This window comes from Pteropus medius, unplaced genomic scaffold (assembly GCF_902729225.1).
Source record: "Pteropus medius unplaced genomic scaffold, Ma_sr-lr_union100, whole genome shotgun sequence".
Taxonomy (NCBI): Eukaryota; Metazoa; Chordata; class Mammalia; order Chiroptera; family Pteropodidae; genus Pteropus; species Pteropus medius.
In genome coordinates this window covers 11870446-11887897 of record NW_024350924.1, presented here as the reverse complement: position 1 = coordinate 11887897, position 17452 = coordinate 11870446, and the positions used below count along the sequence as shown (strand labels likewise).

The 17452-nt window shown below is 41.2% G+C and overlaps 1 protein-coding gene and 1 pseudogene across 2 annotated transcripts in view; both read right to left on the bottom strand.

Moving 5' to 3' along the window:
• The window catches only part of SNX27 (sorting nexin 27), a 60932-nt gene that overhangs the window by 24308 nt on the left and 19172 nt on the right, over nt 1-17452 (bottom strand). For both annotated transcript variants that reach the window (XM_039841622.1, XM_039841623.1), the window contains exons 2-4: nt 14287-14518; nt 1773-1965; nt 37-101 (exon numbers count right to left, since the gene is read on the bottom strand). In XM_039841622.1, coding sequence (XP_039697556.1) covers nt 37-101; nt 1773-1965; nt 14287-14518 — 490 coding nt within the window. The remainder of the gene's footprint in view (nt 1-36; nt 102-1772; nt 1966-14286; nt 14519-17452) is intronic.
• On the bottom strand, nt 885-1003 carry LOC120585327 (uncharacterized; annotated as a pseudogene).

Below are 17452 nucleotides of genomic sequence, written 5' to 3'. Positions count from 1 at the left end.
CAAGAGGTAAAGAGTCACTGCCGGGTTTTCACTTACCTCGTCCGATTCCGACAGGAATTCCTGCATGATGTCGCTCTCACCAATGACTCGTATTGAGCACACTGTAGAAAACAAAGACAGAATCTGGCATGCGGTCCCAAAATCAAGAATGGGAAGTTAAGAGCATACCAAGATTTAAATGTAAATCATCAGTACCGGACAATGCTGAGGTGGCATGCCATCCCTGACATATGCTATTTTAAGACACAACAAACACTCATATAAATATGAACTAGATCAGAGGAATAATAGGATGTACAAAGATGTATGTAGCTCGCTAAAAATATTAAACATAGTCAAAGGAAGTCACCCCAAAAAAGAGAGATAAAAGTTCAGTAAATCTAACTTTGTAGTCTTGTGTGAACTACTAACAAGTTAGATGACAGACCAGTGGTAAGGTCAACTAGAAATAAACCAAACACAAAACTGAAATACAAAAGGAAAAATATTCACTTGGCCTAGCAACAGGCCAGTCAGAGAACCATAAACATGGAAAATGGGTAGATAACTCAGTATTGAGGTGAGCACATCTCCTCACCTCACTAATTTTAGCAAAGGAGAAAGGAAGAAGGAAGAAGGAAAGCAGACAGGTAGGCAGCTAATCGTCTAAACCTAAGGAAAGTTAACTTCCTGACACTCTCATGAAGATGGTACATTACACTGACGATTCTACTTCATTTTATTAAAAAAATTATACCCTTTCTCATTTCCCAAGGGCTGTGTTTGGAGGCCGTTCTATGTTAGAAGAAAGCGAAAAACAGATGAGGAAGTTTCACTCTTTCTACAAGAGAAATGATTGTGTGTGTGTGTGTGTGTGTGTGTGTGTGTGTGTGTGTGTGTGTGTGTCTCTACAGCACCTGGTCTTCCTAGGTGGTCTCCCATCCAAGTACGAATCAGGCCCGACCCTGCTTAGCCTCCGAGATCAGAAGGGATCGGGCGTGTTCAGGATGGCATGGCCGCAGATGGAAATGATTTTTTTTCAGGGATAAGGCTCTTTACCAAAGCTTTAAAAAAATTCAACTGGATCAATTAGTTCTTATACAAAGACATAAGGATACAGAATTACTAAATACCACGTAAGACCATTATTCTACTAAGTTAGTATTTTAAAGAAAAGCCTATTGCACAGCTAGCACATTATTCAGGAGATGTGTGTCAATCCCTCCAACTTTCTAAATAAACGAACGCTTGCTTCGGCTTCCACGTCCACGGATTCCTAGTGTACCGTGTGGAAGTCCTGAGAGCACAAGTTTTAATACTTCTACCTATAACCTGTTTAGAATAAGGGGACTTCAGATTACCTGCCACTCAGCAAACCAACTCATGGACACTTCTAAGAGGAACGAGGACTTTTCGGGTAGGATTGGCCAGTGAACCGAAAATCATTTTAACAAAAATGTCTTAAATACTGCCACTTAGTTCCCAAATCAGTTCAGCACGTGGATGAGTCCATCTGTATGTGTTTGCTGGCAAATAATATAACCCTATAAAAAAAGGTCCTTAACGCATCAAGAACGATCCCTTTTTCTGCTGTTATGTGCTCGGTGAGTCACCGAAATAAGCTATTCATCACTGTACCGGACCAGGCAGTCCTGGCTTCTTAGCTTTGCTCAGTCAACACCTGCAGTCGGGAACCTGACTCAGTCCGCTGCTGAGTCTCAGGAAACTTAGGCGCACAGTTAGGAGCTGCGGCAAGCAGTGCGCCTGCGCAGGGGGCTAGCGGGCCGGCTCACCCTTCTCCAGGTATTCTTCCAGCCCGCGGCGTCGCGCATCTAACTGCTGTTCTGATAAGGAGAAAGGCCACTTCCCTGGAAGTCGGGGAAACGTGAAGTTGGCGAACTCTCTCTTCAGGTTCTGGTGCAGGATGGCAAACTCCCGGTACCGCTTGGAGCACAGCTGCCTCCCGGCCATGTAAACGTTGTATACCTGGTGAGGGGGACAAAGAAAGCCCGTTCGCTACAGATGGAATCACGGGATCACTAAAGCCAGGCTCGGGTGGGTGCTGGTTAGGTACACTCTGCTACACACCTAAGAGAATATGTCCATCACTGTGAAATAAGACTTAATAATAAACACACCAGAAATGATACGTACAAAAGAGGGCCACTCCTTTCAAGGGAGCCATGATCTGACATCTGCTATTGAAATGACCTCCAACACACTGTTTTAAACATCTTCAATGGCAATTATCAGCTTTTAAGAGTGGATTTTATTTTCAGAAAGTTAGAAGTCATTCGAAGCCAATGTGGTAAATACAGTGAATGAACAAGCACGTAAATTCGGAGAGAGATGTAAAAAGCTAGGGGTGATTATGAAGCAATGTGACTGATATTTGTATGTGGCCCAAACTTCCAAAGAAAAGTCGAAAAATAACATAAGCAATAGTGGCATTTTTTGTTATCAAAAACTCCTTTCTCGAAGTCAGACATCTCGTTTTGTTCCTTTCCCTTCCATCATTAAAACAGGGTTAACAAAAAGTTGAAGAATAAACATACTCTAAGGAGCTCCTCATAATGATAAAAAGTAATAATCCTCATGAAGAAACGAGTGGAAATTTTTGTCTATTGTTCACAGAGGCATACCAAGCTTCTAGAACAGGACCTGGCATACAGTAGGGACTCAGCAAATATCTGATGAAAAAAAGAACGCATGTGTGTGTGATTCCTGAACATGTGTCTTTATAAAGGAAAATGGTAGAATGCATAATCGAAAAACGTCAAATAATCCAAGTCACTTTGTCTTCTCAGAACATATCGAATAATGCGGAGATGGGAATGTGGCCCCAAATCACATTTACTAGCTTAGCAAAAATCATTCGGAATTTTAAATGTGCACAAAACAGGCCACCTAACTCACGTAACCGAGAGTTATCTCTGGGCAAAGCCTTTCCTTCAAGCTCAAGAACCTTTCCCATGCTTCTGTGACTTAGGAAGTACAAATTAAATGCAAAAAATAAAATAATTTATTCATTCAAAACTCCTCTCCCACAACTCTCCTACGATCTTTCCCCAATTAAAACCAAAGCCTCTCATCACTGTCAGGCAGCCTCCAGGGACGCACGCGTATGATCCTGATCAATGAGTTTTCTTCCTGTGATTACCACTCAAATTTGTAACTGATTGTAATGAACCATACAGATTACCACTTACTCCCATCACTGTTTTCTGAAGTTCAAAAGCATAAAAAGGAAAACGGTCTTCCCCTCAGACGAGACCACACGCTCTCTCCAGGGCAAGCAGTCTTAAGAAGTCTTACTCAGTCAATTTGGTCTTGTATGCTTACTTCTCAAACTAACCTTTGCAAACTTCTCAATACCATCACCATTCTTTTGCTTAAAAAGCAAGTTCACAGTCCGAGGTCGTAAGTCTGCCTGAGTCCCTCACGCAAGGCGGGCGGGCAGGGAAGAGTGGCCCCGCTGGTTCACACATTCCCCAGGGGCTTTTTCTAGGCAGAGCACAGACAGCAGGTCTTTGCCAATGCACCTGAGGACGACGGCTGCATCTCCCCAATGGTGACCAATCTTAAGTCCAACAAAATATTTCCTAGAGCAGAAAGAACCTTACAACTTGAGAGGCCTTTGGGACAATTCCAACAAGAAACCCTAAAAATTGATTCAATTTTCAGTTTCTTCCTAAGTTGAGAAGAGTACCATCGAACAGCCTCTCACTCCGCCCCCACCCCCATTTAAATGTGAAGTCAAAGGGAAGAGAAATACAAACGGGATGGTGACAGTTCAGTAATACCTTAATGCAGGTAGGAATGGCTGCCACAAGACCCACACCATTTTAAAATTAACTGTACTTAACAAATGAGAAAACATACAAAAAGAAATCACAACAGAGACTGCTTTGTTCACCTGTCCTTAAAATTAACAAAAATCCATTAATATTCATTTCCTTGACACACTCATTTGCAAAAAAAAAAAAAAGGACTGATTCACTTAGTCCCTGCTGAGGTCCTCTGCCTAAAAGCAATGAATATACATGGTCCATGAGAAAGGACAGTCTCATTACAGATGAAAATGTGCATCAAAAATATATTCTTTGGACCTGAAGGGGAACATAATCAGATAGGAACTAAAGATATACCCAGGCAGGCAGTACTTCTGGGATTTTTCCATTCTAATTTAAACCCTCAGACGGGTTGGCTCATACACAGAATGAGATGAAGTCAGCCTAGCTTGCAAAAGTACACCGCATTTACTATCACTGGTTGTTCTCTTCTCCAACTGACCATATCCTACAAGACTTCAAGTTGGAATGTTCAGACTTCAAGGCCAGCTGACCGAGGTAACGAGATGCAGCCATCTTGACGTACTCTGCTGAGTTAGACCCCAAAAAGAGAAGTGGGATTAGTTACGGATGGGGAAAGTGTAAAACTTGTCTAATCGGTGAACTAATTTTGTCTCTCTGTAGTCTACAAGTTTCAAAATTAAGCTTTGAAATAATTTCTAAATTTCCCCGTATGTAAGTATTTGAAAACCCACACCATGCCACCTCTCCATCCTCGTGACTCAGTTCTAGAGAATGCTGAAGATGGTAACTGATCTAGTCTTAACAATGAGCACAAACCACTGTGGGGAAAGCAAATCTAGTAACATCTGGGCTGTACTTAATAGCAGAAACCCAAATCTGAGGTTTTCAGAGATCTTTGTTTTGTTGATTCCTTAACTCCGACCTAGAGACTGCTTAAGGCTTTCAAATGGTAATGTATCATTCTATGTAGGAGCTGAATAATAAAATGTTCTCATTTTCTCAAACCTCAAGTAATGGGCAGGAATTGTGCTACTGAACACACAGAAGAGAATCTCCTTATAACAAAGTGATTAGAAAAAAAAGTAGAATGATGACATTTGACTATGGCAATATCACCCAAGTTTGTCTTCCAAATGTCAGACAGACACCGAACTGGTCCACGTTATTGATCTGGATGAATCTTCACTGTACACTATGACCAACGAATTGTTTCAAATGCCACCCTATTTCATCTTGTTTTTAGCTGGAAATTTATCTTTAAAAGGATATGTTATTTCTATTCACAAACTGCTTGTAATAGCAAAAGGAGATACAGCACTCAGCTGATTCTGGGGGAAAGCCATGAGATCCTTAACTAAGGACGTCTTCCTAAATGCTTAAGTATTTAGGCTCCTCCTTGGAAAGAAAAAAAAGCATTAAAGGCAACAACATGCTCTTAAATAACTTAGGTTTATCATGCGTGTTTTCCCTAATGTGATTCATAAATGGTCTCTATTACTTTTCTTTATGTTTATTTGGACCTCAGGTGGACAGAACTGGATTCATCATAATCCCTGGTTTGTAATACAGTTTCATTCCGATGAGCTATTTGAATACTTATTTTTAATCTTGTAAAAAGTAAACTAAAAGCGAAGACCTTGATGATAACCATGTGGTCTCTGCCTCCTTCATCCCATCTCCCTGCTTCCCTGATCCCCCAAAATTATCACACTCAAGCATGTTCATCACTCCCTTGCTTTTTTTTTAATAGTTTTTATATGCAATCCTTGATTTTTAAATTTTTAATGGGTATTTTAGTTTTACAAAAAGGTTATCACGTAGACTGAGACCTTTTGGGACTTCTTCGCTGCGTCTCATCCACAACATTACATACCTCTGTGATTTATTCTGCTGCATATAACACTTCATTTTGCTTTCTAAAAATCTGTTTTCCCATCGATGGGATTTGGGTTGCTTCTGGGTTTTAGCTCTTTCTGGGTTTTGCTATTGTGAACGATACAGCTGTGAACATCTGTACACAAGGTCCCTGTTGCACATGTGTAAGAGATTCTCCTAGCTGTGTACCTATGAGTGCGTTATCAAGAATGTGAAGAGTCAATTTAAGGAGAAAATGCCAAACCATAAGCTGAAGTGGTTGCATTAATGTACACTCCTTTCGGTAATATTAAAAAGATCCTCTTAATTTTTGCCAATAAAATGAGTGTGAAAAGATTTCTCACTGTGGTCCTGATTTATATTTCCCTAATGACTAATGATGTTGATCATCTTTTCACATATTTATTGGCCACGAGTGTCATCTTCTGTAAAATACCTATTCATGTTTTGCCCACTGTTACATCAAGTTTTTGTGCTTTTCTCATTGATTTGTAGAGTTTCTTATATGTTCTTGACATAATCGTTTCATTTGTGTGGATTGTGAATACCTCTTCCAAGGATGTAATTTTTCTCACTTTATTTAAAGTATCTTAATATTTTTAAAACTTAAAATTGATAAAGTCCAATTTATCAATATTTTTAGGGCCAATGCTTTCTGTGTCTGAAGAAACTTTTGCTATCCCCAGATTCTAAAAACTATTCACCTAAACTTTCTACTAAGAGCTTTGAATTTTTTGTCATTTAAGTCCTTAATCCACCTGAAATTGGTTTTTCTATATAGTATGAAATAGAGTTCACTGGTATTTCTTGTAAAGCCAAGAATATTTAAAATCAAGTTTTAATTGATTGCCCGTAAGTAACAATATTCTTTGACAGGACAATCTGGGAACTTCTGGGTGGTCTATAATTAACCTCCCACTCTAAACAACTAGAAAACTGGAACAATATAGGAAGCAACTATTCTCAGACACTGGACAACAGGCAGCTAAGAGCTGTGATCGCTGAGAGACGGGAAACAAACACGAGCCCTGCCATAACCTAGGCTTCCCGCCCAGAGGTAACGCCTGAACCGCGACTCAGACAGGGGCCCCACAGCGGAGTTCGGCGACGTCACTGAGTTAAGGAGACACAGGCTGGAGCTCGGGGAGGCCCGAGCAGCTGGAATTTCAGGAGTGAGGACACAAGAGGAGGGAGCTAGAGATACGGAGCTCCTTCCAGAAGTCTGCGCAGCATCCCCTGGAACTCTGGCTGAAGACGACTTCCAGCAAAGAACTACTACCAGGGCCAGCTGTAAAATGAACCGTCCCTGGAGTTCAGAATGACTCTGACTCCTCTGGCTTCCCTCCGGCCAGAACAGAGAGATCTCCACTGAATCTGCACGACATTCAGAAGGGAACGCAAAAGGGCCAGACTTTAGGAGTGTGGCTAAATTAGTTCTAGGGTACAAGCTATACTATAAACTCACCCTGAAAGAGTTCAAAAACAAACCTCAAAAGGATCAAAGTAAACTATAAGTAATTTAGCTGCATGATAGGAAAAAAAACAAACAAAAAAACCCCAGACACTCTTTAAAGGAATATAACAGAATCTAACACCCAATAACATCAAATTCACTATCCAATCAAAAATTACTAGACAGAGACCAAAGGTCAGCCATGCAGGTGGTAGGTGATGGAGACCCAGTAAATACTGTGGACTTCAAAGGCTCAGGCAAACTTCCCTGACTGGAAGCAGCTCATGAATAATGTCATACATGACCTAGAGGAGTCCATGACGACACAGGAGAAGACAGCAGAAACTCCATGTCTGGACCTCTCCCGGCCTCCACCCCATGCATCTCTCCTGATTTTAACCTGTATGTTTCCCCTATAATCAACCAGAACCAGGAGTGTAACAGTGTTCAGTGAGTTCTGTGAGTCCTTCTAGAAAACCAATGGCCCTAAGGGTGACTTTGGGAATGCCCCCAAACTGGTGGTGTCAGCAGCGAGGGTGGGCTTGTGTGGGCTGTGTCCACTCTAACTTCCTAGCTGACTAACTGCAGTCGAGCTAATGGTAACCTACCTGTAAAGATAGGTGCCATTTTCACCGTTTCCTCTTCTTTAAAAGATAGTTTGTCTCTTTTTGATGTGAAATAATTAAATGTGAGAGGATTTGGAACAAATAAAATTACCCCAAGCATCCAAAAAAAAAAAAAAAAAAAATTACTAGGCAAAAAAGCAGCATGAAAATTTGACCTGCAACCAGGAGAAAATTCAGTGAGTAGAAAGACTCAGAAATGACAGGCACCAAAGAATGAGCCGACAAGGACATCAAGCAGTGATCACAGGCTGCCTTTGCTTCTGTTTAGCATTTAGGAAGCTGCGGGAACAGCACTCCCGTCCCAGACACGAGGGAGCCCTGCTCGCCTGCAAGTCTTCTCCACGGGCCTCCTGTGCTCACAAGAAGGAACTGGGGCAGGGCAGGAGGAGACAGAGGTGGTCTCTGTGGTAGCCCAGGCATAAGGGAGGTAACTGGCAATTGTTAGGGGACAGACACAAAACACCACCTGCTACAGCTGGGGGGAGGGGCCAAGAGACTCTTTCCCAAGACCAATGACAGACACGGGGCCGAGTGTGGCAGTGATAAGGAGAAAGGGCAGAAAAACCATGAAAGCCTCATCCCCAAGACACAGGCACACAGACCCTGCCTCAGACAGAGGCTGAACCAGACAACACAGAACCCATCTACCTCCACGAACCCAGGAAAAAGCAAGAGCGACCTACCACTGGGGAGGGGGCCAGAGTGTGGAGAGAGAACCGGTCTAGGGAATAGGCATGCGGGGGGAGCTAAAACCTGAGAGGGCGGGAGAGCTGAACACTGAGAAAAGCCTTCCGATCCCAGCCTCCACTCTAAGCACAAGGCAGCCCACTGTTAGAGTGATCTGAAGCCGATGGAACAATAAAGGTACTGATGGCCACTGATAATTGACGCAAACCCCTAGAGAAGAGGCCTGCATATTTTCAAGTTCAAACACTATTTACTTTAGTCTCTAATGCTCTACACGTGATGCCTGGCATTCGATCAAATATCAGAGGACGGAAAGAGCAAGACCGGACAAAAACAAAACCAAAGCCATTTTATGTCAAGAGATAAGGCGACTAGTCTCAAAGATCCCCAGATGTTAAAACTATCATACAGGGACCTCAAAATAACTGTGATCAATATGTTAAAAGATATAATGGAAAAGGTAGACAACATGTGTGAAAAGAGGGAATTTGAGGAGATAGAAAACATCAAATGGACACGGCAGAAATAAAAGACATGGTATCATAGATGAAGAATTTCTCTGACAGGCTCGTCAGTAGACTGGACATCGCTGAGGGAAAAATCAGTGAAGCTGAAATAGGGTAATAAAAGTAATCTAAACTAAAATGAAAAGAGAGGGGAAAAAAAGAACAGAGTATCCAAAAGCTGCAGGACAATATCAAACAGTTTATCATACATGTAACCGGAATCTCAGAAGGACAAAAGAAAAAGAATGAGGCTGAAGAAATGCTTGATGACATACTGGCTAAGAATTTTTTTAAAATGATAAGAGATATTAAATCACAGATCTATAGAGTTTAGAAAACCCCAAGCAGGATAAACACCAAGAAACACCCACCTAGACACATAAAAAAATTTCTGAACACCAACCATAAATAGAAAACTTTGAAGGTAGCTAGGGGCAGTGAAAATATCACAAAAACTAAAATGAGCAGGTTTCTCATCAGAAACTATGCAAAATCTGAAGATTGGAGTGACATTTTAAAGCACTGAGTGAAAAAAAATATCACCTAAGAATTTTATAACCTGTAAAAATACCTTTCAAACTTGAGGATAAAATAAAGACTTTTTCAGACAAACATAAGCTAAGAAAATTCATTATCAGCAGATCTGCACTACAAGAATATTAATGCAAGTGCTTTAGGCAGAAGGAGTATGATATTGTATGGAAACTGGGTTTACACAAAGGAATGAAGGACATGAGCAATAGTAAATATGTGGTTAAATACAAAAGAAATTGTTTCTCATTCTAATCTCTTTAATCGTTTAAAGCAAAGATAACAAAGTATCAAGGAATCTATAATACGCATAGGAGTAAAATGTATGACAACAGCACAAAGGATAAGAGGAGATGAAATGCACTGATGTCAAATTTTTGTACTGCGTAACATGGTATTATTTAAAGGTAATACATATAAATTAGAAATGTATACTGTAAACCCAGAACAACTCCTAAGAAAATAAAACAAGAAATTATATCTAATAATACAATAGTAGAGATAAAATGGGATCATTAAAAATACTTTATTAATCAAAAAGAAGGCAAGAAAGGAGGAAAAATTAAAAAACAGATATGACATAATAAAGATAAGATGGTAGACTTAAACATAACTATAGCGATATAATAAATAAAAGACCTGAGATTACCATATTGGATAAAAAGCAAGACATAACTACATGCTATCTGTGACAAACCCATTTTAAGTGTAACTATACAGAGAGGTTAAAGGAAGAAGGATGGAAAAGATATCCAATGAAAACAATAATCGAAAGAAAGCTGAAGGGGCTATTAGTAGCTACATGTTAATATCAGACTAAGACTTCAGAACAAATAATATTACAACGGATAGAGAGAGAGATTTTTCATGTTAAAGGGGTCAACTCATCAAGAAGACATAATAGCTTCATTATACAGAAAGAAAAACTGATAGAACTGAAGATTTTAGTCAGGTTTTATTGTATAAACCTCCTAGAGATCAACCCTCCCAGTGTTAACAAGTACAAATTCTGGACAAAATACAAAAAGCGATTACCAAAGGATTCTGAACAGTACACTAAAAGCATGCGGGCATTCAAAACGTGGAGCATCCAAGAGGGTGGGGGGCTTTCCTGCTTTTAGGGGCTTGGCCCTGATGGTGGGCATCAGTCACAAAGTAGCATGACTTAAGCAACTAAAACTGCAAAAAAAATCCTGACATCTTTCTAACTGGAGGAAAAAGAGAAAGGACTCTGGGTAGCCACAGCTGCCATAAGGACCGGTGAAGGGTTCCGGAGGAGAGAACCCGAGGAGAAGGGCCCTTAGCTCTGCGGATGAGCCCGCATGTCATTCGAGATGGCCCCTCCCTGGATACACACACAGCGCAGAATCAAAGCAGCACAGCAGAGCCTGGAAGAATCGCACTGAGGCTTCAAGTACAACCCACAGAAGGTGGCACAGCTTACAGTTAATTGCCAGGTAAAACAAGAACATCGACAGTCCTTAGAAGAGTATCAGAGAACCCAGATCCTGCACAGTATAACATCCACAACGTCTATTACAATTCACAGTTTCTCATTATACAGAAAACCAGGAGGATATGAGCCATCTCAAGGGGAAAGACACTAAAGAGAGGCCAAATTCAAAAAGATGTAAATATTAAAATGTTCAGACATATAATCAATGGAACAGAACAGAGCACACACATACACAAAAAAACCACGCATATACGTTCAATTGATTTTCAACAGTAATGCCAAGGTATTTCAATGCGGAAAGGATATTCTTTTCAACACAGGTGGCTGAAACAACTGAATAGCCATATGAAAAAAAAAAAAAAGAATCTTGACCTTTAGGTCATACAACATACAGAAATCAACTCAAAATGGATGACAGACTAAACAATAAGAATGAAAACTACGGTGTGGCCACTCTGACAAGCAGGCTGGCGCCTCCTCAAAAGGGCAAACGTAGTTACCACGTGGCCCAGCAATTCTACTTCTAAATAGATGTTCGGAGGAGTGAAAACACACGTCCACACAAAAACAAGTACATACGTGCTCATAACAGCATTCTTCACAGCAGCCAAAAAGCAGACAACCCAAACGTCCGTCAACTGAAGAACAGATAGACTGAATGTGGTAAATCTGTACAATGGAAAGTTACTGGCTGATACACGCTACGACATGGGTAAACCTTGAAAACCCATGATGTCATTTAGATGCAATGTCCAGAAGAGGCAAATCCACGCATACAGAAAGTGGGTCAGCAGTCACTCAAGGGCTGGAGGACGACGGGAGGAGTGGAGGATTGCGGCTGACTGGCGGAGTTTCTTTCTGAGGTGATGAAAATGCCCTAACGCTGAGTGGTGATGGCTGCAGAGCTCTGCGCTGACTGTGTGACTGACATGGGTGAATTTATGGCACGTGGATCACAACTGAGTACCGTTATCACAAAACCAGAGAGCTAAAACTATTAAACTTTTACAAGAAAACATAAAGGATGTATGCCCTTGGGTTAGGCTGATTTCTTAGAGCACAAAAAGCATTATCCACAAATGAAAAAAACTGACAAACAGAACTTCATTAAAATTTAAAAGTCCTGTTCTTTGAAAGACACTGTTAAAAATAAAATAAAAAGACAAGCCACAGACTGGGAGAAATAGCTTACAAAACATCTATCTGATAAAGGACTTATATGCACAATACATAAAGAACTCTTATAACGAATAATAAGACAAACGACCCATTTTTTTTTTTTTTACAACCCGATTTTTTAAATGGGCAAAAGAACTGAACAGATACTTCATCGATGAAGATACAAGAATGGCCACTAACACATGAAAATAAACTCATCATCATGAGTCACTAGGCAAATGCAAATTAAAACCACTATACCCACTAGAATGGTTAAAATTTTAAAAACTGAAAATACCTAGCGTTCGAGAGGTTACAAAGCAGCTGGAACTCCCCATTCCAGACGAAAATGCAAAAATGGTACAGCCTCTTTGGAAAATAGTTCGACAATTTCTTATACAGTTACATTTACACTTACCACGTGACCCCGCAATTCCGCTTCCAGCTACGTATGTACTCAAGAGAAATGAAAACATGTCTACATAAAGATCTGTACGTGAACGTTATTTCATGGAAGCTTCAGTCCTAACGGCCCTAAACTGGAAGCAAGTGAACGGATAAACAAACAGTAGTACGTCCATCCAATGAAACACCATCAGCAATTAGAGAAGGACAAACTACTGACACATGTAACAGTGTGTATCAATCTTAGAAGGACTACACTAAGCCGGACACAAAAGACTGCACATGGAGTGATTCCATTTATTTGACATTCTAGAAATGGCAAAATACAGTGACAGAAAGTGGACCAGTGTCTGGCAAAGGTGGTGGCAGTGGAGAGGACTGACTGCAAAGGAGCCTGATGGGACATTTCGGGGTCATGAAAATGGCCTATATCTTGATAGTGGTGATGGCGATTTTAAAACTTATATACGTTTATAAAAACTCATGCGAGCGGACATTTAACATGGGTGAATGTTAATGTAGGTAATCTATGCTCGATAAAGTTGATTTTTTTTAAAAAAAGGACAATCAGTGGTTTCGTTCCTTTTCTGAAGTCCATGGAGGTTCCCGAGGTCTCAGGTAATTCCCAAAAGGTCTCAACATCCAATCTGCTCTACTTTAGGACCTGACCTTGATTTCTACTTCTTACACGCCTTATGATTCAAAGTGCAGCACCGCTGAAACACAAAACTCTCAATCTTGTGTGTATGGTTATGAGAACACACTGACCGGGCTGACCTGAAACCTAAGTGCTATCATCTCCAGCTACATTACAGATGCAGTCAAACATTATTTGATCCTTCTGGAACTTCTCTGGCTTCCTTGCTTGCTTTTCTCATCTCCCTACTAAAAATGATTTACCATAAACGTCCAGTGGCTCATTCCTACACAGGAGACAAACCCCAGTTTCGGAGACTGTAACTTTAGTCAGCAGGTCAGCTGGAAACGCAGGTAGTCTTGTCTGCCAGTATCTAACAGAATCCATTGCCCTTTCTACAAAGAATAATGAATTTCTCATTATGTCAACATTCCCAAAATAATCGAAGGCAAATAAAACGTACCGCGACCCAGAGAAAAATTAAGCAGACGGGGCTATCAGTGGCAATTAGACTGGAAGAAGGAACAAAGGTGTTCGGGAAAGGGGCTGGCACGTGTCACCCGGGACTCACCACGGGTTCCTGCATAACTACTACAGCGACAGGCTGGAGACATGGAAAACAGCGCCAGTGAATTGGATTCAGAATGCAATCGGGACCTTGGGAAAAACCAGAGTTAATCATTCGCACTGCTATCTCCAAGGAAAAGGGACGAGGACAAAAAGTATGTGGGAAGTACGAGCACTTGCGGGTTCTGACATGGACAAACGGTATGACCACGTGTTCTGGAAGACGCCACCTTTTAAAGGTAAACTTGCCATACCTAGAGAGTCAACAGGGAGAGACTGCTATTAACAGAGAGATGTGGCAACCAATAAAACGACAAACGAACAAACGAACAAACTCACGTGTGTTTACAACAGACCAGAATGCAAACTCGAAACGGTCAGGAAGAAAATGGAATTACACTCATGCAGAAACGGGGCTCTTCGGTGCTGCGCTTCGCCCCTGCCTTTCGTTCGTGTGTAAACCCATCTTCCCGGCAGGCGAACTGACCCGCGCTGCAGTCATTTCTTCTAGTGCGCCACTTACAGCATAAATGACAAGACCGGGGGAAACAAAAGCTACATGTTTGGGGATCGAGTTGGGCTGACACTCACCACAAACTTCTCACCATTCTGCTCCACATGTTTGTATGTGGGGACCGATATGGGCACTGCTTGCTTTTCTGTGTAATCATAAAATGATTGTCCCAACGAGTCGTCACTGGGGTCTAGGTTATCTGCCTCATGAGGAGGTACAGATAACACTGTCAAGATCAATTCCTTCTCGCCTGCTCGGATCAGGTCCACCACCTGCTTGTGTGTCGCCCCCTCAACATTCACGCCGTTCCTGAGGGGAAAAAGGGAAAAAGACAATCCCATAAACCAGAAGGGTCCAAACACCTCGCGGCTCCACCCTCCTGCCCCCACGCCAGTGTCACACAGAACGAACCGTCACATCAAAGATTAATTTGGTGCCAGAAAAAGCTGTTTATGTTTTCACAGATCGCGGTGTAAAAAAAAAAGAGTTCGAGAACTTAGGGCAGGGGAAAAATGGAAACAGGTGAGAGGACCTGCCCTTCCTCTAGGCGAGAAGCGCACAGAGCTTCAGGAAGGTGCCGGGGAGGCGGGCGGAGGCTGAGGAGGAAACTCTCAAAGCTGAACAGTCTGATTTCCTCATCTGAACTAAGCGTGCATGAAACACAATCCAAATGGCCTTTAATAATTCCGCCATTTGAACTGTCCTTTGTCCTTTTTAAACCTGGAAAATCTGTTGAATTTTTCACAAACTGCATTCCCTTACTTTGCAAAGGCTCAAAAAGTATAATTAAGGTTAATGCTTTTACATTTATACCTTATTTCTCCCCACATCTTCAAATTAGTCGACTTAATTTTCCTTTACACCAAGGCCTGTCACCTTGAGAGTTAAATGCTGTGTCTCTACATATACGCTAGTTTCTTCCATCACTTGGTTTTTAAAAGGAAGTGATAACCTCTCGAAAATCTGATTGTCTGACCCCGCTCTCTCTGTTCTCCCAGTCACAGGTCTGTGAATCTCTCTTAAAATTCTCTCTACTTCCTTGCCGCTGTGTGCTGCTCCACTTAAAACCCTGTGTAATCAGTTCACACTAAAAAATCTACATCGCAGGCTCTACAGTCAATCAGCCTACTCACTCTCCTTCCCGTTTCCCTGTGTATAAAAAGACTGAAACTAGGAAAAGTACAACGTTTGGAAGAACAGTAATTTTGTCAAGAAAGATGCTGAGTCTCACAAAACTCACTCAGCCAACCGAACTACCTTCCAGAATGCTGACCCAGCTTGCTAGCTCAGCAAAAACCACGGGGCAGCTAGCTGACCCAGAGGCTCCCTCCACGGCTATCCCGAGAGTTTAGGCATATATATCTGGCCTTCAGTCAATCTGATAAAATCTATCCACCCGTTAGAGTTAAACTTTTTCAGTCCTTTCCAAACCACTAGGGTTTTCCCTTCCTGAAAACGATGCTAAGTTTAGTAACAGACCTTCCACAAACTTTTCAATCACCAGGATTGTCTCTGTCAGAGTCTGGTATCTGAAATATTCATTTATATAAACAGAACAGGCAGGAGATCACCCAGCCAGCCTCTTTCCTTATTTTAACAATCTAGCTAGTAAATTCAGCACTCCTGACATTTCACAATCTAAAGTCTAACACACACACACACACACACACACACACACACACACACACAGTAATTTTATAATTGGCTAGCTGCAGAAGAAAATAAAGAGCCCTTTCCGCTTGATGGAAATTTGGGCTTTTAAAATCCAGATAAGGTCAGATTAGTGACCAGGAAAAACTGGTCAACTCTTAGATCATACAGCGGGATGGTAAAAAGGAAGCGGGCTTTGGAGTTATTTAACCTTTCTGAGCACTGCTCTTCACATCTGCAAAATGGGGACAGTAAGTCGTCCCCTAACAGGGTTGTTGTGGGGATTAACGTAATAAAACGTAACTTGCTGAGAACGGTGCCTGAACACTTACATTTGAAGGCATAAAAAAAAGAAAAAGTACTATGCACCAGTTGGTTATAAAGAAATTTTGGTTAAAGAAGAAATGGGAACCTAATATTGGGACTGGCAAAGGATTTCATCTAAATCTTTGGCTTTATTAGTTCTGAGGAAACGTTTTATTGGTAGAAGAATAAAACTGAAAAAGCAAAAGTTAAAAAAAAAAGTTAAAAAGTTAAAAAAATCAACATAAAGCATTTCACCTATCCCTAGTAATCTTAGCTAACTCATGCATATCCTTGCTAACTTTTTTTAAACAAAATGAGGACCGCTTTGAGACAGAACAAAATATCCTGGATACCAAAACAAGATTTTTATGTTAGTACAATTTTCTGAGGCACAGATTTGTAAAACATGTTTCAAAACTAATGCTCAAATCTTACCTTTCAGCTCCCTAATTTCTTCCGTTAAAGAATTTTTTTATCTGGGATACTCTGTCAACAGGCTTGGGGGTCAGTGAACAGCTACAAAATTTGTGTGTAAATTGTATTTGTGTGTGTAGATATGCATTTGTTTCCCTCTGGGGTGAAGGTCCACAACTTTCACCAGCTTCAAAAAGGATACGTCATCTCCAGAAAGCTTCAGAACTACACGGTTCCATTTTTACCCTGGAACACCCCACCTCGCTCCTGGGGTCACTCACAGAGACGAGCTCTGAAAACCATCACAGACTCCTAAGTGAGGCATCCTCCAAGAGTCGCCAGGGACTAAGGGAGCCTGCTGAGGCCTCACTTCTTCTTCGGTAAGACCGAGCTTCAGATTGGCTACCATCCCAAAACCTCTTTAAAAAAAAAAGAAAAAGACAGGAAAAACTACCACTGCCACATCCTAAACATACTTGCTAGAGTTTACTTGGCTCCGCTGTAGAAGGAATGCTGTACAGTCAGTGATTTACTACAAAGCTGGAGATTCCTATATTCTTCAGAGAATGAAATGAGGTCAGTAAAAACCCCAGGATGTCTGATTTCAAAAAGGGCCCTCCCTCCTCGAGAATTAAGATGTCCTCACAGTCATAAAAAGTGTTTATACGATAGCCTCCTTTCCACGAGAATGCTACTCTGCCAGGCCCAATTTGCACAATTCTGAAGAAATAAATGAATACAAACCATAAATTCTGCAATAAAGGGAATTTTCAGCAGTCTAGACGTCAAAGAATGGGTTTTCGAGTCAGACAGACTTAGGTTTGAATACTGAGCGTGCTGTTTAACAGATAAGACATCAGGTAAATTATTGTT